The sequence below is a fragment of the Heptranchias perlo genome, chromosome 38 (genome assembly GCF_035084215.1).
Source record: "Heptranchias perlo isolate sHepPer1 chromosome 38, sHepPer1.hap1, whole genome shotgun sequence".
Classification (NCBI taxonomy): domain Eukaryota; kingdom Metazoa; phylum Chordata; class Chondrichthyes; order Hexanchiformes; family Hexanchidae; genus Heptranchias; species Heptranchias perlo.
In genome coordinates this window covers 7,689,637-7,710,291 of record NC_090362.1, presented here as the reverse complement: position 1 = coordinate 7,710,291, position 20,655 = coordinate 7,689,637, and the positions used below count along the sequence as shown (strand labels likewise).

The 20,655-nt window shown below is 44.1% G+C and overlaps 1 protein-coding gene across 1 annotated transcript in view; it reads right to left on the bottom strand.

Annotated features, from left to right (window-relative positions):
* Positions 1-20,655, bottom strand: part of man2c1 (mannosidase, alpha, class 2C, member 1) — an 89,922-nt gene that overhangs the window by 14,609 nt on the left and 54,658 nt on the right. Inside the window, exons 16-21 of the mRNA XM_067973362.1 lie at positions 19,462-19,623; positions 13,114-13,196; positions 10,935-11,029; positions 7,725-7,829; positions 2,089-2,245; positions 1,857-2,000 (exon numbers count right to left, since the gene is read on the bottom strand). Of these exons, the coding sequence (XP_067829463.1) occupies positions 1,857-2,000; positions 2,089-2,245; positions 7,725-7,829; positions 10,935-11,029; positions 13,114-13,196; positions 19,462-19,623 (746 nt within the window). The remainder of the gene's footprint in view (positions 1-1,856; positions 2,001-2,088; positions 2,246-7,724; positions 7,830-10,934; positions 11,030-13,113; positions 13,197-19,461; positions 19,624-20,655) is intronic.

Here is a 20,655-nt window from a genome sequence, read left to right as displayed (position 1 = left end):
GACGTCCTGAGGTTGTAAAAGGCACTATAAAAACGCAAGTCGTTCTTTCTTTCTTTCTAAGGACACGGGCAAATTAGAAACTATTTGCAGAATTAAGAAATAAAACAAGAGAGCAGCCATCTCCACACGTATCAACCTAACAAAACTGCAGATGCTGACCAAGTGTCTCAACAAAGCTGACAGTTCAATGGCCCTGACTATAAGTGTATGATACATGAAAACAAGTAGGTAACCTAAACTGCAAAGTACACCCACATCCCATCATTTGCAGCGGAGGAGAAAACCTAAAGAGCACAAAAGGACAGTGAACACCAGGAGTGGATTTAGACATTTCTGACAGGGGTGCGAATGTCGAAGGTGTGATGCTTATCTTCCGATGCGGGGATCGGAGGAGTGTCTCAGCCCCTGCCCTGCCACCGGCGCCAAAGAAAATGTTGATTTTTGAAACTATTTTCAGCATTTCGGAGGCTTCTGTGGTTCTGCTTTCCACATCAAAAATAACTGCAGATACTTGAAATACGAAATTACAGATTTCAGTGCAACCTCACTGAGTCTAGTCCCTTCCAATGGGAATGTAAGTCACGTACACGGTGTTAACTTGTGAACTGAAACCTTTTGCAACATTCACCTGCCACAAACCCAAGAGCTTAAAATGCCAGATAGGCCCTAGTGTGAACGGAGCAGGAGAGCGAGAGTGACTGTTCCAGTGAGGCCTGAGTCAGATCGGCAGGGCAGGAGGGAGTTGTGTGAAATTATAATTGTGCTGTGTGTACAATTGCTGTAAATATTTTAAACACAACAGATTAGGGAAAAAAATACTAGGGTTTCCATCAGCTGCCTTGGAATTATCATGTTAGATTACAGTAAAGCCTCTACCCTGCAGTCCTGACTCAGACATGCTCAACAAGGATGTATTGTTACTCTTTTCTTTCAACTATAACCCGTTAGTGTGATCCAGAAGTATCAGAGAAATATTCGCACACATGAGGCAAATCATTTTCCACTGTAAATGCTCACTGCAAAGTCTCTCCATTCCTGTGTTGCTGAGCATATAAGCCATATGGTGAGTGAAGGGAGGGCTTGGCGGAGAGAGTGGGCTATTTGAACGGAATAACGGATTTTCTGAATGTCAGCTGCAAATGTGGACAAGTGAACACTGGGTTCTGAACGCAGCCTGTACTCGGAAAATCACCCCTCGTGTCCAAACATGGGCACCTGGCACATGAGCAGCAGCACAGGTGTTAGTTAGATACAACAGTGAAGCAGGTGTCTGGTCTGCCATCTATTCCTCTCCAGCTGCCATCTCCAGTCCAAGGGTTAGCAGCTTTAATAATCAACATCATGATCCTGAGCTACAATCTGGTTGACTTTCTTTACTTTAAGCCACTCTTTGAGGTCGTTAAGCCAAATATACCTTGATCTTCCTCTTCTTCTCTTCCCTTCAATTAGATCATGGCTGATCTGTGTCTTAACTCCATTTACCCGCCTCAGTTCTATAACCCTTAATAACCTAACAAAAATCTATCAATCTCAGTTTTGAAATTATCAATTGACCCCCCAGCCTCAACAGCTTTTTGGAGGGGGGGGAAAAGAGTTCCAGATTTCCACTACCCTTTGTGTGAAAAAGTGCTTCCTGACATCACCCCTGAACAGATCAGCACTATTCCAGATTTACGTACTAATCCACCGATCCCAAGTTCACAGACCACCCTCAATTCCAAAGCGGTGAACAATGCACCAATCTATTAACACGAACTGGATTATACTCCTGTGTACATTTGGGCCGGATTTACTTTTCCCTCCTATTGCCGAAGGGTGTGCCGTGCCTGTGTAATGCAATTCCGCATTATCTGTACCTCAAAGCGTGCCCAATCCCATGAAGTGTTCCGGTGAGTTGGCCTCTGCAGGTGTCCAAACTGGATTTCATATGTAGCGTTGGGGCTGTGCACCGTTGTGGGGAACTCCACCTTCAGAAACTTGTGTGCTTCGTGCCATTCCACCTACAGCACAGAAGCAAAGTTCAGTCAAAAGGGACGTTAAGTGCCTGAATCGAAGCAGAAAGCTTTCAGGTTCCCAGAATCTGCTCACCTCCGTTTTAAACTTAATATAAGGACAACAGGCATCCAGTATGATTTCCTGGCGAATCTTGCTGGTGTCACTGATGTGAATAGAATGGCTTACACTCCCCCTGACTCCGCCAGGGCACACTATCTCCAGAGGTTTCAGCACATGTGAGACAAGCTTCCTAATGAGCAAAAAAAAAAGCAATGTTGTCAGATGAGATCAATTCAGATTCCCATTCTATTATACAAAGCATCTGTATGAGCTAAACCTAAATTAAAGATTTGTCATGGTGTCAGCTGTAGCTCAGAGGGTAGCACTCTCGTCTCTGAGTCAGAAGGTTGTAGGTTCGAGTCACACTCCAGAGACTTGAGCACATAATCCAGGCTGACACTGTTGGAGGTGCCGTCTTTCCGATGAGACCTTAAACCGAGGCCCCATCTGCCCTCTGAGGTAGATGTAAAAGATCCCATGGTGCTATTCCATATAAGAGCAGGGGAGTTCTCCTTGGTGTCCTGGGCCAATATTTATCCCTCAACCAACATCACTAAAAAACAGATTACCTGGTCATGATCACATTGCTGTTAATGGACCTTGCGCAAATTGACTGCCGCGATTCTTACATTACTACAGTGATTACACGTCAAAAAAGTACTTCACTGGTTGTAAAGCGCGTTGAGACGACCTCAGGTCATGAAAAGGCGCAATAGAAAATGCAAGTCTTTCTTTTCACAGAGCGAACTGCATAGATTGCTATGTCGTACAATGAAGGTGGACTGAACGCTGGATAATGCAGGGCCAGTGTGCTATATAGGGAATCTCTACGGTACAATTAATAGGGGAAGCTGCATTGATTAAACAGTGGGTCACTTGATGAGGGTGCTGTATCAACACTGAGCTATGTTTAACTCTGTGGGTTTAAAAACTGTTCCTTGTAAATACTGTATTAAAATTACTAGTTGGTATTTCTGATGGATTAGCTGGTTAAAGCAGTGAATAGCTGACCCATTAAGATCAGGAAGTGCCCAGCTTCAATTCTCAGTCTGTGTTTAGTTAGCAGCTCTCAGTACTGGCAGTAGGGAGGAGTGTGCAGACCACAGACCTCAGTGCCCTAGATAAAGGAGGGAAAAATCAGCCAGGGATTTTCACTGCCAATCATTATCCAGCAATCCCTATTGGAAGTATGCACATGTGCCCGTCAGGATTTGGGCCCACTGTCTAGGTTCACATGTGAGGAATGTGGAGTGTCCACTGCTGCCTCGTCCAAATGGCCAATTGTTGGGGCTATACCCCAACGAGGAGCAACATCTGGAGAGCAGGAAGGGAAGAGAAGGGTGAAAACTGGTAGAAAAGAAAAAGAGGAAGGGAGGGGTGAAAATTGGGAAAGGGAATAGGAAGAGAGGGGCGATTACTGGCATAGAAAAGAGGAAGAAGAAAGTTACTTGGTCATAGTACGAGTTGTATGACTGAATGGAGCTCTCGTTTGTTGAATCATTACTAAAAGTATCAATAATTATAAATCGCTATCATTTTATATAACATAATTAGCATCGACATTACGAGACTGTTGTTTTTTCTGTTGAGTTATTGGTTATCCAATGAGATCCTTCCCAAGGGACAATTTGCACTAATTTAAAAATCACCAAATAAACTAAAAGCATCATTAACCAACCTAACCAGCACAATGGGATACCATGTAAATCTGACTAACAACTCAAACCCACTTTGTTCTGAGTTGGCCTATGCAAAACTACCTGGAAGGGAAACATTCTGATAATTTTTGCTGTCGCAGAATTTATATCCTTCTGTTGTGCTTAGTTAAGTGAAATGAATGCATCATTTTTTTCTAACACAGGTTAAGCTGCTGAAAAACCTCCAGCAAAACCATGTGAGCTATGGAGGAATCTGAATCCAAATTCAAGGACCCAATGTTGGACCTAGTTTAGCAAGAGTTGTGTTTGACAAGTGAGAAAAAGGCAGTTCAAATGAAACAGCTCGATGCCATCCAATGCCTCTTTAAGGACCAGATCTAGTCACCTGTTTGAACTATTTGATTAATATGGTTAATATTACTTCTTGATATATACTGAGTATGGAGAGAATTTAAAGACTGGGCAGTAGCTTAATTGAAAGTGAGACCTAGTGTCAGAAGCACAGCAACTCAGAGACCTGAGAGATGCGACACAGATGCTAGAAGGTAACCTGCAACAGGCAACAGGGGTGGTAAAAGACGACCAGGAAAGGGCTATATAGAGGTTAAGAGAGGATGTGAGAGAACCACCCCAGAGGGTCAGGAGAAGCCTAGGGACAGGCAGAATATTAGCTATGAGGAGATGTGGAGAAAGAGGCACAACAACTGAGAAGATCCAACACAGAAGCTTTGTGATTCAATATTAGATTGAATGCCTGAACAGGGAAAACTCAGATAATTTGGGATTTTGGAGAATTTACACCATTTGGCTCTGGCTAGATCACATGCTTAGTTATGCAAAATAAATGCATTTATCATCTTTTTTCCCAGCACAGGTTTAATTGCTCAAGAACCTCCAGCAACACCAGGAGACCATGCGAGCTATAGAGAAACTGAATCCAAATTCAAGAACTCGCAAGTGAATTAGGCAATCTGACAAACGGAACTTTGTAATTGGATTCACCTGACTTGACTAATAACCTAGAATTCTGGGGGGAAGAAACTTAAACTCTGAAGCGTTTGCATTTCATTTACACTGACTTCCTTTTTACTGCACCATTGCTGCATCAGTGTTAGCATAATTTAAAGACGGAAATTGTATGACATCTTAGCAGTTGGAGGAAAGGAACATAATTGGTAAGAATATTATAGAAATTATAAATGATTCTCAGCAAAGCACTAATAATCTAAATATAGAAGCTTTTATCTTCCTGTAGTCTTCAGAGGTAGCTGTTCAGGCCTGCACTGTAGAACGATTAGGTGCCCAGATGGAAAGTTCTTAATCTCCGATGAATCATGCAGGGAAGTTGCAGAGTGGAAGCTAGAAACATTCCCATAAAAAAACAAATCAGATTGAGATTTTTTAAAAATTCGTTCATGGGATGTGGACGTCACTGGTGAGGCCGGCATTTATTGCCCATCCCTAATTGCCCTTGAGAAGGTAGTGGTGAGCCGCCTTCTTGAACCGCTGCAGTCCATATGGTGAAGGTTCTCCCACAATGCTGTTAGGAAGGGAGTTCCAGGATTTTGACCCAACGATGATGAAGGAACGGTGATATATTTCCAAGTCGGGATGGTGTGTGACTTTGAGGGGAACGTGCAGGTGGTGTTGTTCCCATGTACCTGCTGCTCTTGTCCTTCTAGGTGGTAGAGTTCGCAGGTTTGGGAGGTGTTGTCGAAGAAGCCTTGGCGAGTTGCTGCAGTGCATCCTGTGGATGGTACACACTGCAGCCACTGTGCGCCGGTGGTGAAGGGAGTGAATGTTTAGGGTGGTGGATGGGGTGCCAAACTGGTTGCTTTGTCCTGGATTGTGTCGAGCTTCTTGAGTGTTGTTGGAGCTGCACTCATCCAGGCAAGTGGAGAGTATTCCATCACATTTCTTACTTGTGCCTTGTAGATGGTGGAAAGGCTTTGGGGAGTCAGGAGGTGAGTCACTCGCCGCAGAATACCCAGCCTCTGACCTGCTCTTGTAGCCACAGTATTTATGTGGCTGGTCCAGTTAAATTTCTGGTCAATGGTGACCCCCAGGATGTTGATGGTGGGGGATTCGGCGATGGTAATGCCGTTGAATGTCAAGGGGAGATGGTTAGAATCTCTCTGGTTGGAGATGGTCATTGCCTGGCACTTGTCTGGCGCGAATGTTACTTGCCACTTATCAGCCCAAGCCTGGACGTTGTCCAGGTCTTGCTGTATGCGGGCTCGGACTGCTTCATTATTTGAGGGGTTGCGAATGGAGCAGAACACTGTGCAATCATCAGCGAACATCAGCATTTCTGACCTTATGATGGAGGGAAAGGAAGATCATTGATGAAGCAGCTGAAGATGGTTGGGCCGAGGACACTGCCCTGAGGATCTCCTGCAGCAATGCCCTGGGGCTGAGATGATTGGCCTCCAACAACCATTACCATCTTCCTTTGTGCTAGGTATGACTCCAGCTACTGGAGAGTTTTCCCCGATTCCCATTGACTTCAAGGCTGTAATGTGGTCCTGGCGGAACAGGTTATTGGTAAGTAAGTGCCGCTTGATAGTACTGTCGATGAAACCTTCCATCACTTTGCTGATGATTGAGAGTAGACTGATGGGGCGGTAATTGGCCGGATTGGATTTGTCCTGCTTTTTGTGGGCAGGACATACCTGGGCAATTTTCCACATTGTCGGGTAGATGCCAGTGTTGTAGCTGTACTGGAACAACTTGGCTAGAGGCGCAGCTAGTTCTGGAGCACAAGTCTTCAGCACTACAGCCGGGATGTTGTCGGGGCCCATAGCCTTTGTTGTATCCAGTGCACTCAGCCATTTCTTGATATCACGTGGAGTGAATCGAATTGGCTGAAGACTGGCTTCTGTGACGGTGGGGATATTGGGAGGAGGCCGAGATGGATCATCCACTCCGCACTTCTGGCTGAAGATGGTTGCAAACGCTTCAGCCTTATCTTTTGCACTCACATGCTGGAGTCCGCCATCATTGAGGATGGGTATGTTTGCAAAGCCTCCTCCTCCCGTTAGTTGTTTAATTGTCCACCACTGTTCACGACTGGATGTGGCAGGACTGCAGAGCTTTGATCTGATCCATTGGTTGTGGAATTGCTTAGCTCTGTCTATAGTATGTTGCTTCCGCTGTTTAGCATGCACGTAGTCCTGAGTTGTAGCTTCACCAGGTTGGCACATCATTTTTCGGTACGCCTGGTGCTGCTCCTGGTATGCTCTTCTACACTCCTCATTCAACCAGGGTTGATCCCCTGGCTTGTTGTTAACGGTAGAGTGAGGAATATGCCAGGCCATGAGGTTACAGATTGTGCTGGAATACAATTCTGCTGCTGCTGATGGCCCACAGCGCGTCATGGATGCCCAGTTTTGAGCTGCTAGATCTGTTCTGAATCTATTCCATTTAGCACGGTGGTAGTGCCACACAACACGTTGGATGGTGTCCTCAGTGCGAAGACGAGATTTCGTCTCCACGAGGACTGTGCGGTGGTCACTCCCACCAATAGTGTCATGGACAGATGCATCTGCGATATGTGGATTGGTGAGGATGAGGTCAAGTAAGTTTTTCCCTCGTGTTAGTTCGCTCGCCACCTGCCGTAGGCCCAGTCTGGCAGCTATGTCCTTCAGGACTCGGCCAGCTCAGTCAGTAGTGGTGCTACCGAGCCACTCTTGGTGATGGACATAGAAGTCCCCCACCCAGAGTACATTCTGTGCCCTTGCTACCCTCAGTGCTTCCTCCAAGTGGTGTTCAACATGGAGGAGGACTGATTCATCAGCTGAGGGAGGGCGGTAGATGGTAATCAGCAGGAATACCACTCCCCCCTCCCTATCTACATCCCTCCCACATCTCCTCGTGGCCAGTTGTACAATAATATGCGAGGATGTTTGGTCAGCTTTGGTTTGCGACAAATTATTTCTCATTAGAAGTGGCACAGAAATGCAAAGGTCTGAACAGGTTAATGTAGATTATAATAACTGGTCTGGACATTACCTTGTTTCTAAATGATAGTCCATGACATCCCACGCATCCCAATATAATGGAATGTCATCAAACAGCACAAACTGGTTGGCACAACAGCCGTCAGGAATAGTTTCCCTAAAAATGGAATACAGACAACACAATGATCTCATTAACTTGGACTCTGGTGGTGAGCAAAACAAGCTCTAGTCATGGAACTAGATTATGACAGGGAGACATGTGGAAACAGATAGTGTTGTAATTTTTAATACTTTGTATCTGCTTTGACACAAAAACAAAACAAAGACTGAACAAATACAGAAAATGCAGAGCATCTCAACCAGAAAGGATAACATTTCAACCCCCCCCCCCCCCACCACCTCTCAACTCTATTTTCCTTGCAAACTAACACCCCATCTCCAACCTCCCTTTCCTCTCCAAATTCCTTTTACATGTTGTTACCTCCCAGATGCCTACGCATCTCTCCGACCCTGTTTGAATCCCTCCAATCAGGTTTCTGGCCATCCCACTGCACAGAAAGAGCCCTACCAAAGGCTCAAACAATCTTCTCTGTGGCTGTGACCTGGGTGAATTCACCCTCCTCTGCCGCATCAAGTACCACTCACCCACAAATCCCTGTCCTTGCTGACTTTCATTGGTTCTCAATCCCCCAACATCTCAAATTTAAAATTCTCATCTGTGGGTTTAAATCTATCCGTGACCCTGCCCCTCCCTATCTCTGTAATTTCCTCCACTGATACAACCCTCCTGCCAAACTTTCCGTTTCTCTGACTGACCTCTTGTGCGTGCCCTCTCTTTTGCCTCACCATTGATGGCATTGACCATGGCCCTCGCAAAATTGCCCAAGAGTTGCCTTCGAGATTCATAAGGGAAATACCCTGTAAACTGCCTGAGGATGCACATACAGTATGGAGTTTGACTGCTGAACATAGTATTGGGAAGTAAAAAGTAATACAGGCTTTTAAGCAATTAGGTCATAAAGTCATTATCCCTGGCTCAGGTCCAGGGAAGAAGCACTTAGTGAGTCGTAAAGAGATCACAACCCCTCATATTTGTGTGGGTGCCTTTGTTAAAAAGGGAAGGTTGTAAAAGTGGAGCCAAATGTCTACAATTTCATGCTTCAGTACTGATTTGTTGGGGATGATTGACACAAAAAGAGGCGGGCTCTTCTGATACATGGCTCAGAAGCAGTTTTTCTGTCTCTGGTAGAAGTAACAGTCTTTTTTAATCTCTGTATTAATCAGAAGACTTTTATTTCCTCTGTTCTTCTTCTGTAAGAACTTTTACCTAGGTGTAGGAGGTATCCTTACCAGTATAAGGTAAGGACAAAGTGTCAGAGGCTAGGAGCTAAATTGTGCCTACATCAGTCCGTTGTAGGCAGAGCTAAGAGTGTCACTTAGTGGTAATTTTGTCCCTAATTAAAAGATTCAAATTTTCCCTAACCCAGATGTTAAGCTAGCTGGCCTCTAATTACCCAGGTTAGCTCTGTCTCCCTTTTTAAAATTAGGAACTACATTGGCCACTCTCCAATCCTCCAGCACACAATACAGCCCTGAAATATAATTTCTAGGTCCTCAGCTATTTGCTCCCTCAGGATCCTTGGATGTATTCCATCGGGACCTGGCACCTTAGCCTAACTACCTTATCTAAAATGATTCTTTTATCCATCACAATATTGCTAAACTCGCTCTCAACAACTTCAGGATTTACCTCCTCTCCAATATTAGTAAAAACCGATGTGAAGTACTTTCTGCCATTTTTCGATAATCTACAAATTGACAATCCTTTATGAACGAGAAATCGTGTTTGCCAAATCAATTAAAGTTTTTTGAGGATGTAACTAGCAGGGTAGATAAGGTGGAACCAGTGGATGTAGTATATTTGCATTTTCAAAAGGCATTCGATAAGGTGCCACATAAGCTCAATACGATGCTTCTGATTTAAGATTTAGATTCCTGAGTGAATTTTACAAACTTCCTGCAGTGTGACAGCCATAGTCTACAATTACTACTTTATATTGTAGCAATTCTAGTCATATTATCTGTACGTTACTGTGATTGAAAAGACTGCGCACGGCCACTATATCTAAACTTACAAAATGTTTTTTCCCATTTCTAGTCTTCTATATTGTGCTTATTAATTCAGCATAGCTTCGATCTGGTGAATCATATTCCGATAGCAGTCCTAGCTGAACTAGGGGAAGGAGCTCTGGGAGACACCTCTACAGCTGATTTATACTGGAATTTTACGCATTTTTGCAGTGTTAACTACGTGCTTTGTTTTGTGATGGACCTCTAATCTTATGCGTTTTGTTTTTGTACTATCACTCCAACATAGCGGCACTTTAAAATATCGCTTTGGAATTATACTTTCAGGTTAAACTGCTTAATAATTAAAGAAAAACAAACACGGAGCTGCATTTTATCAATATATAAATCGGGAACCGAGTGTATAAGGTTGTCTCCCGAACTGCGTGCAATGCTGAGCCATATTTAATTACTAGTTGCAATCCTCAATAAATATTAATGTGAAAATAATATCAGTCAGGGGAAAATGCCTGGCTGTTAAAACACTTACTTTATTATTTAATTGAGGTTTAAGATTTCAATGAAGTTCCTAAGAACACTTCAGTAAAAATGCTACCCTCAAGGATTCATTTAAGATCGAGCCAACATTAAACTTTATGTTTATTACAAAACAAAGCCCTTCCTCAGTGTGTAGTGATTGTGTGCATCCATGCCTGGTTAAGATTACGATTAAGGTACCGATATAGGCAACCTACTAAATGACTGAATACTTAGCAGATGCTGAGCGCTCCAGCGCCATCCTGTAACCCATCGGCGCCATCCTGTAATGGTCTAAGTGCCAATGGTGATTAAAGTGGCGTCAATTCAGTAAACTCACAATCGCCATTGGTTTTGATGGGGGGGGCGGAGCTATTACAACTGTTTCGGCGAGCGTCTCTGCAGACCTTACATGGAGTAAGTAATAGCATAACTCACTCTCACCATAATTTCCTGGAATTTCTGCACCGTAATAATGGTGTATACTGTAGAGGTGTCACTGCTATGATGCAAATTTTTAAGACATTCCTGGCCAATGTAAACAGTGACAAGCTGAGTGTAGAAGATATTTCAAACATGTTTAAAGAAAAATTAAATTATTTCATTTGGACTTAACATTTCCATACTTAGCACGTTATAAAAAATAGTTTTCCTGTACCTTTTATAAAGTAAATGAGAAAGCGATGTAATACGGCCCAGTGAATCAAACACGACTCTGAGAATTCCATTCTCCATAATTACAGAGCCATCTTCCTGCAACATGAACAAATACTGAGTGAGAATGTAAACACAAACGTGTGCATAGGAAGTAGGAACACGAGTGGTAAGAGCACAAAGAGTAAAAGGGAGTAAGAAAACTAGTATTGAATCGGGGACAGGGACTCGATAAAATTAATACAAGTAAAGCAACAGTAATGAAGAAAATAATAGCACTAAAGAGTGACGAATCCCCAGGACCAGATGGTTTCCATCCCAGGGTTTTAAAGGAAGTAGGTGAGCACATTGCAGATGCCCTAACTATAATCTTTCAAAATTCTCTACATTCAGGAACTGTCCCTCTAGATTGGAACATTGCGCATGTCACTCCGCTTTTTAAGAAAGGAGAGAGAGGGAAACCGGGGAATTATAGACCAGTTAGCCTAACATCTGTTGTGGGGAAAATGCTGGAGTCTATAATTAAAGATAGGGTGACTGAACACCTCGAGAATTTTCAGTTAATCAGAGAGAGCCAGCATGGATTTGTGAAAGGTAGGTCGTGCCTGACAAACCTGATTGAATTTTTTGAAGAGGTGACTAAAGTAGTGGACAGGGGAATGTCAATGGATGTTATTTATATGGACTTCCAAAAGCCATTTGATAAAGTCCCACATAAGAGACTGTTAGCTAAGATAGCAGCCCATGGAATCGAGGGAAAAGTACGGACTTGGTTAGGAAGTTGGCTGAGCGAAAGGCGACAGAGAGTAGGGATAATGGGAAGGTACTCACATTGGCAGGATGTGATGAGTGGAGTCCCGCAGGGATCTGTCTTGGGGCCTCAATTATTCACGATATTTATTAACGAATTAGATGAAGGCATAGTAAGTCTCATATCTAAGTTTGCCGATGACACAAAGATTGGTGGCATTGTAAGCAGTGTAAATGAGAACATAAAATTACAAAGCGATATTGATTAGGTGAATGGGCAAAACTGTGACAAATGGAATTCAATGTAGACAAATGTGAGGTCATCCACTTTGGATCAAAAAAGGATAGAACAGGGTACTTTCTAAATGGTAAAAAGTTAAAAACAGTGGATGTCCAAAGGGACTTAGGGGTTCAGGTACATAGATCATTGAAGTGTCATGAACAGGTGCAGAAAATAATCAATAAGGATAATGGAATGCTGGCTTTTATATCTAGAGGACAGAAGTTATGCTGCAGCAATACAAAACCCTGGTTAGACCGCACCTGGAGTACTGTGAGCAGTTCTGGGCACCGCACCTTCGGAAGGACATATTGGCCTGGGAGGGAGTGCAGCGTAGGTTTACTAGAATGATACCCGGACTTCAAGGGTTAAGTTACGAGGAGAGATTACACAAATTAGGGTTGTATTCTCTGGAGTTTCGAAGGTTAAGGGGTGATCTGATCGAAGTTTATAAGATATTAAGGGGAACGGATAGGGTGGATAGAGAGAAACTATTTCCGCTGGTTGGGGATTCTAGGAGTAGGGGGCACAGTCTAAAAATTAGAGCCAGACCCTTCAGATTAGAAAACATTTCTACACACAAAGGGTGGTAGAAGTTTGGAACTCTCTTCCCCAAACGGCAATTGATACTAGCTCAATTGCTAAATTTAAATCTGAGATAGATAGCTTTTTGGCAATCAAAGGTATTAAGAGATATGGGCCAAAGGCGGATATATGGAGTTAGATCACAGATCAGCCATGATCTTATCAAATGGCGGAGCAGGCACGAGGGGCTGAATGGCCTACTCCTGTTCCTATAAGGGAACAGGAGGGAGGGAGCACAGGGAGGAAGGAACAGAAGAGGGCAAAAGGAGTAAGAAAGTTTGAAAGTGCACAGGGAGTAACAGCATGAGAGGAGAGCAGCAGAGGGAGTAACAGTATGAGAAGAGAACACAAAAAATAACGAGAGTAAGAGAGCAGCAGAGGGAGTGCAGGGAGGAACAGTCTGAGAAGACACAGAGATTAAAGCGAGTAAGAAATCAAGAGAAGAGGGTACAGGGAGTAAAAGCATAAGGGAGTGCACAGAGTAACGGAGTAAGAAAATGTGAGAGAGGACACAAATATTATGGACAGAATTAAAATAGAGTATCTTATCACTTTGTGTTATGGGTACCTGAGAAATGACAATGACTGGATGAGGTGGGACCAGGGGGCTGGTCACTGTAGCAAACCCCACACTAGGAACCTTTACTAGGGCTGTAAATGACACAGAACGCAAACCTTAGTAATTGCAATATCACAACACTTCCCTTAGCTCCCTTCATTTACTTATGCTTTTATATTTTGGAATAAGCTGGTTAAAATAGAGACATGAAAATACACCAGTTATTTTCACTGATCAATAATGGCTTCTCTTTCACCACCATTCTGTTCCTGCCTAGTAGACCAATTAATTTAGAGCTTGTGCATATGGACGATTTCAGCTGAATCTGTACATAAGAATCTCTTTCTGTGACTAAGGGCTATAAACAGATGTTATTGCTGGAATGATGGCAGTAACTATGCGAGGTGAAAGAGATGAAATGAAATGCTCACGGTCATTGACAATATTAGTATTTCAACACTTGGACACACACCAATATGAAGGACTGAGAGGAGAGATCGATTCAGCAGAGCTGGGAGTCAGAGGAGACCAACTCAGTTGGGTTGGGTGTGAGAGGCAGAATCCACTGGGTTAGAGTGATGGGCAGGGAAAATCAATTGGGTTGGGGTGAAAGTGGAAAACCAATCTTAAGGAGATGAAGTGCACTCTCAACCAGTGGACTGTCTCCCAGTTACTCCTAATTTAGTTAATTCCATAAATAAGAAAGTAAAAACAGAAAATGCTGGAAACACTCAGCAGGTCAGGCAGCATCTGTGGAGAGAGAAACAGAGTTAAATTTCAGGTCAATGACCTTTTAGAACCCAGCTTAGTCCTAACCCGTTAGGACAGCGAGGGGAATTAGATTCAGATGGGTAGGTTATGTGAGGACAGATATATTAAGCTGGTTTGGAGAGGTGGGGGGAGAAAATCAGGGTCGTTAGAAGCAATAAACAAGGCGACAAACTCAGCTGCATTAAGGATTGAGAAAACAGATTAGCTGGATTAAGACAGAATAGAGAGCATTAAATCAACTGAGGCAAGGCAACGGACAGGTCAAGTACTACGTACTGCGTGGCAATTGGAATCGGCAGAGCCTGGAAAAACATACTACCAACAACTTTCTAGGATCAAGTGCCTCTGGATCAGACCCCGAGCCATTCCAATATGCCAGCTTCCAATGGAGTTAATGAAGCCACTCTAGGATGCATGTGCCTTGTCCCCATAACTTACATCACTGGAAAAGCTGAGAAGGGAAGTCGACCCAAAATGGGTCTTCATAAGGTTAGAAAATATATATTTTTTTATGTCTCAAAGCAAGTACAATATGTATATATATTTTTAAAAGATAGAGATGGGATGAGTTCTTTGAATAGAAAGGCTTTCCGTTCCCTTTGAAGAGAATGATTTATCAGGAAGACAAGTAACTCTTGGAATTTGGGTTTTCTTGGGCCAACAGTGTAGCAACATTGTGAACAATTTCCACAGGGCCAGTAGGTATTAAGCTTCACCACCTGTTGAAGTAAACCACAGTTGTCCATAAGCCACCACATTTTAATGCCGGGTGCCAAACCTTTCCATATATAATGCATATTAAAAATGTAAAATGCAAGCCATGTCCATTGTACCGTGTCATACTATAACTGTGAAACAACTGAAAATCGTAAAATAAAAGTAGTCATTTCCTATTTTCAGTTTTTACTGTTGTTGTTTGCGGGCATGGGGTTACAGAGTAGTGACTTGCTATTGGCTCCAACCCGCACACCATGTGATTCAGCCAAAGGTGACAGCCAGAGGAATACCAAAGCTTCTACATACTGAATCACAATTCGATAGCGCTGTCAGGTTTACCACTGTTTATCTAGGGCATATAAAGCAGACTCTGGCCCATATTATGATACATTAGTAGGATTCTACACTGATAGGAGGTTGATCCCTGAACTTTGACTGATGTAATGTTGACCCCTCAGAACTAACATATGCTCTCGTTGGATATCAAAGGCACCGGCAAAGTAGGGATGAACAAGATGAGAGCGTTAGTTATTCCAAAGTGGCATGTGGCAACCACAGAGCAGATGTTGCCCGATTAACATGGCTGCTGTGTCATGGTCAGTCCTGAGACCTGATGAAATCACGGGACAGAACTCTGGTGAAAAAAAATAATACACCTGGGGAACAACTTGGGTCAAGTATTAACCAGCCATTTAAAACACTTGCTTTGTAAAAATGTAAACAAAAAAAGTCTGCGTAGCAAAGATATACAATACCAGGAAAGAATTAAAGTTTATGGGTCAGTCATGGGATATTGAGGAACATTCGTAATCTGTTCAAGTTTGCCTTTAGCAGTTTTGCATCAACTGGACCCTTCAAATAGCTGCAACCTTTCTAAGTATTATTTGTGTAAACCCCTTCATAAAATAATTTCTAATGTCACACTTTATTACCACTGTAACAAATTTGTCTTGTATATCTTCAAAGAAAACAATGTACATAGTATCATCGTAGGTACAGCACAGGAGGCGGCCATTCGGCCCATTGTGCCTGTGCCGGCTCTTCGAAAGAGCTATTCAATTAGTCCTATTCCCCTGCTCTTTCCCCAAAGCAATGTAAATTTTTTTCCTTCAAGTATTTATCTAATTCCCATTTGAAAGTTACTATCGAATCTGTTTCCACCACCCTTTCAGGCAGTGCATTCCAGATCATTACAACTCGCTGCATAAAAAAATCTTTCCTCATGTCGTCTCTGGTTCTTTTGCCGATCACCTTAAATCTGTCTCCTCTGGTTACTGACCTTTCAGCAACTGGAAACAGTTTCTCCTTACTTACTCTATCAAGGTTTGGTTTAGTTAAGGAAAGTTGATTTTAAGAACTTCGGGACCAAAAAGAAGACCTACACATGGAGGCAGAGGGCACGGCTGTGGTACTAAATGAGTACTTTGCATCTGTCTTTACCAAGGAAGAAGATGCTGCCAAAGTCACAGTAAAAGAGGAGATAGTTCAGATACTGGATGGACTAAAAATTGATAAAAAGGAGGTACTAGAAAGGTTGGCTGTACTTAAAGTAGATAATTCACCCAGTCCGGATGGAATGAATCCTAGGTTGCTGAGGGAAGTAAGGGTGGAAATTGCGGAGGTACTGGCCATAATGTTCCAATCACCCTTAGATACGGGGATGGTGCCAGAGTACTGGAGAACTGCAAATGTTACACCCTTATTCAAAAAAGGATGTAAGGATAAACCCAGCAACTACGGGCCAGTCAATTTAACCTCGGTGGTGGGGAAACTTTTAGAAACGATAATCTGGGAAAAATTAACAGTCACTTCGACAAGTGTGGATTAATTAAGGAAAGCCAGCATGGATTTGTCAAAGGCAAATCGTGTTTAACTAACCTGATTGAGTTTTTTTGATGAGGCAACAGAGAGGGTTGATGAGGGCAATGCGGTTGATGTGGTGTATATGGATTTCTAAAAGGCGTTTGATAAAGTGCCACGTAATAGGCTTGTCAACAAAGTTGAAGCCCATGGAATAAAAGGGGCAGAGGCAGCATGGATACGAAATTGGCTAAGTGACAGGAAACAGAGAGTAGTGGTGAACGGACTGGAGGAAGGTATACAGTGGTGTTCCCCAGGGGTCAGTGCTGGGACCACTGCTTTTCTTGATATATATTAATGACTTGGAATTGGGTGTACAGGGCACCATTTCAAAATTTGCAGATGACACAAAACTTGGAAGTGTAGTGATCAGTGAGGAGGATAGTGATAGACTTCAAGAGGATACAGACAGACTGATGGAATGGGCGAGACGTGGCGGATGAAATTTAACACAGAGAAGTGAGAAGTGATATATTTTGGTAGGAAGAACAAGGAGAGGCAATAAAAACTAAATGGTACAATTCTAAAGGAGTGGGGTGCAGGAACAGAGAGATCTGGGGGTATACATGCACAAATCATCAAAGGTGGCAGGGCAGGTTGAGAAAGCAGTTTAAAAAAGCATGCGGGATCCTGGGCTTTAGAAATAGAGGCATAGAGTACAAAAGCAAGGAAGTTATGATGAACCTTCATAAAACACTGGTTCGGCCACAATTGGAGTATTGTGTCCAACTCTGAGCACCGCACTTTAGGAAGGATATGAAGGCCTTAGGGAAGGTGCAGAAAAGATTTACTAGAATGATTCCAGGGATGAAGAACTTCAGTTACGTGGATATACTGAAGAAGCTGGGGTTGTTCTCCTTAGAGCAGAGAAGGTTGAGAGGAGATTTGATAGAGGTGTTCAAAATCATGAGGGGGCTAGACAGAGTAGATAGAGAGAAAATGTTCCCATTGGCGGAAGAGTCAAGAACCAGAGGACATAGATTTAAGGTGATTGGCAAAAGAACGAAAGGTGACATGAGGAAAAACTTTTTAAAGCTGTGAGTGGTTATGATCTGGAATACACTGCCCGAGGGGGTGGTGGAGGCAGATTCAATCATGGCTTTCAAAAGGGAATTGGATAAGTACTTGAAGGGAAAAAATTTGAAGGGCTAAATGAAAGGGCGGGGGAGTGGGACTAGCTAGAATGCTCTTGCAGAGAGCCGGCACGGGGCTCGATGGGCCGAATGGCCTCCTTTTGTGCTGTAACCTTTCTATGATTTGTGAATCAGGAAGTCTGGATAAAAATAAATGCTCCCTAGCTGGTTCCGTGACACAGTCACTGACAGGACAGATTCACGGCATGTTTGTGTGATGGCTGTGGTCATCGCCAACAGGTGTGGCTGGAGGTTTCTCCTAATGGCTCAGTTGGCAAAGGCAGTGAGCCATAGACTAGAAGGCCCCAGGTTCGATCCTGTCATGTGCTGTGTTAGATGATCTGAGTGGCATAGAACTAGCCTCAGCATCCCTGGGCTGGGGAGACAAAATATAAACCAGCACATCCACTCTCAATCGCTGGACAGGATCAGGCTGTGCTGTGATGCTCCCCACAGTCGAATGGCCTGCTAACATTCACTGTCTATGATGGCTACTCAGGCAGGGTTGCAAAGGGCAGCCAACGGCTGTTGAGCTGTACCTTTGCAGGAATCACCACTTTCAAGAAAGAAAGAAGAAACCTGGCACATAAAATGCAGTCATGACTGTTCTAAATGTGCTACCGCAATCACACCAAGAACAGCGGTATCACGGTGGTATAGCAAGTTGGCATTCCAGTACGCAGACTTTCACCTGCGACACCCCATCCAGAACAGTCCTAATCTTGCTCACTCTGTCATGTAAAGAAGCTGGGCACAGGCCAGGCTTCCCCCACACGGAGCTGGGCACAGACCAGGCTTCCCCCACACGGAGCTGGGCACAGACCAGGCTTCCCCCACACGGAGCTGGGCACAGGCCAGGCTTCCCCCACACGGAGCTGGGCACAGGCCAGGCTTCCCCCACACGGAGCTGGGCACAGGCCAGGCTTCCCCCACACGGAGCTGGGCACAGACCAGGCTTCCCCCACACGGAGCTGGGCACAGACCAGGCTTCCCCCACACGGAGCTGGGCACAGACCAGGTTTCCCCCACACAGAGCTGGGCACAGACCAGGCTTCCCCCACACGGAGCTGGGCACAGACCAGGCTTCCCCCACACGGAGCTGGGCACAGGCCAGGCTTCCTCACACAGAGCTGGGCATAGGCCAGGCTTCCCCACATGGAGCTGGGCATAGGCCAGGCTTCCCCACATGGAGCTGGGCACAGGCCAGGCTTCCCCCACACGGAGCTGCGCACAGGCCAGGCTTCCTCACACAGAGCTGGGCATAGGCCAGGCTTCCCCACATGCAGCTGCACACAGGCCAGGCTTCCCTACATGGAGCAGCGCACAGACCAGACTTCCTCATACAGAACTGGGCACAGACCAGGCTTCCCTGCACGGAGCTGGGATGAGGACGTCACCCTGGGTGCTGACTCAAGAGCAGCATTAACAGAGACAAGGGAAAAGCTGGGCCATCCCCTCACCTGGGGAATAATGAATGATGTGGGACCTAAAATATGGAAGATAATGAAGTACATTTAAAAATAGAAATAAAATCATATTTCAGAGTCTGTTGTTGAAAAACTATTTATTTTTGACCACAAATACTTTTTGCAAATGAAACTTTGCCATGAATAAAATTCCGCCACAATAGAGTTCTCCACAGGCTCCATCAATACCCTGCTGCCATTGGATGACAGGATGTGTGCTCCTGTAGGGTATGGCTGCTCATGCTAGTTTCCCTCAACAGTACAGGGTTTGTGTCCCATATAGGGACCAGCCGAGTCTTGCTTTACACTCTCCTATACAGGGCAAATGAGTTTGGTCAGCTGAGGCAGAGATTCTAAATAAAGGCTCTCTGGTTAGGAGCTTCTGGGCCACCAAGTTTAATTTTACGTACCTAGGACTTCCTCTCCCTCCAGTCGAGGCATCGAGATGACTTCGGTTCGTTCCCATGACAGTGTGTTTAGGACATTTATGTTCCTCCCAGTCTCCTGCACAGATCCTCCCAAGAGACACTGTATGGCCTCTTTCAGAAGTTCATTCCCACCACTCTGGATTTCTGCCGACAATTAACAAAGTTAAGTGGAAAAATAAAATGGTAGATCACTTGATGCAAGTAGAGTCTTCATTCATTGAATGCGAGTCAAGTTCCACAAACAAAAAGGAAAATCTATTTATCTAGTCAGAGGGAAGGGGGGAGGGGGAGAAAAATCATTCTCGCAAATACGGTATCTTAAAATTCCAATCCTTCCAGTCAGGTGATATTCCCCCTCGGCTCTCTGATTCATAGCCTCACCCTGTCTGCATCCTCACTTCTTGTCAGCAAAAACCATCAAGAGGGGATCCTTAAACTCAGTGAGAGCTCTGACATATTTCAGTCTAATTTTAAGTGATTAAGTAATGATAAATCAACAATCACAGAAAGAGGTCAAACATGACATAAATAAACAATTAAAACTATCCCAATGTCTCCTTCTTTGGTTCGGTGTCAATTTTTTGTCTGAATACGCTCCTGGGAAGCGCCTTGGGATCTTTATTTTAAAGGCACACTTTGTAAATGCAAGTTGCTGTTGTTGTATATAATTACACATATACGCTGACGACACCCAGTTCGACCTCTCCATCTCCTCGGTGTTGTCAGATTTCTCGTCCGATATCCAGTCATGGATAATCCACAATTTCCTCGTCTTCTCCACAAACTCCGTGCCCTAGTCACCAATTCCATCCCACACCCCAGCCACTATCTCAGGTTGAACCAGACTGTTTGCAACCTTGGCGTCTTCTTTGACCCTGAGCTGAGATTCTGACCCCATATTCTATCCATTACGAAGACCAGTCTTCCACCACCGTAACATCACCAGTTCCCGCCCCTGCCTAAATCCTTATTCATGCTTATGTTACCTCCAGACACGACTATTCCAATGCTCTCCTGGCTGGCCTCCTATCCTCCATAATCTTCACTTCATCCAAAACTCTGCTTCCCTTATCCTATTCCTTTCCAAGACTCGTTCACTCATTACACTTGTGTAACCCAACATTGGCTCCTGGTCTCCCAAAGTTCCCAATTTAAAATTCTCATCCTCGCGTTTAA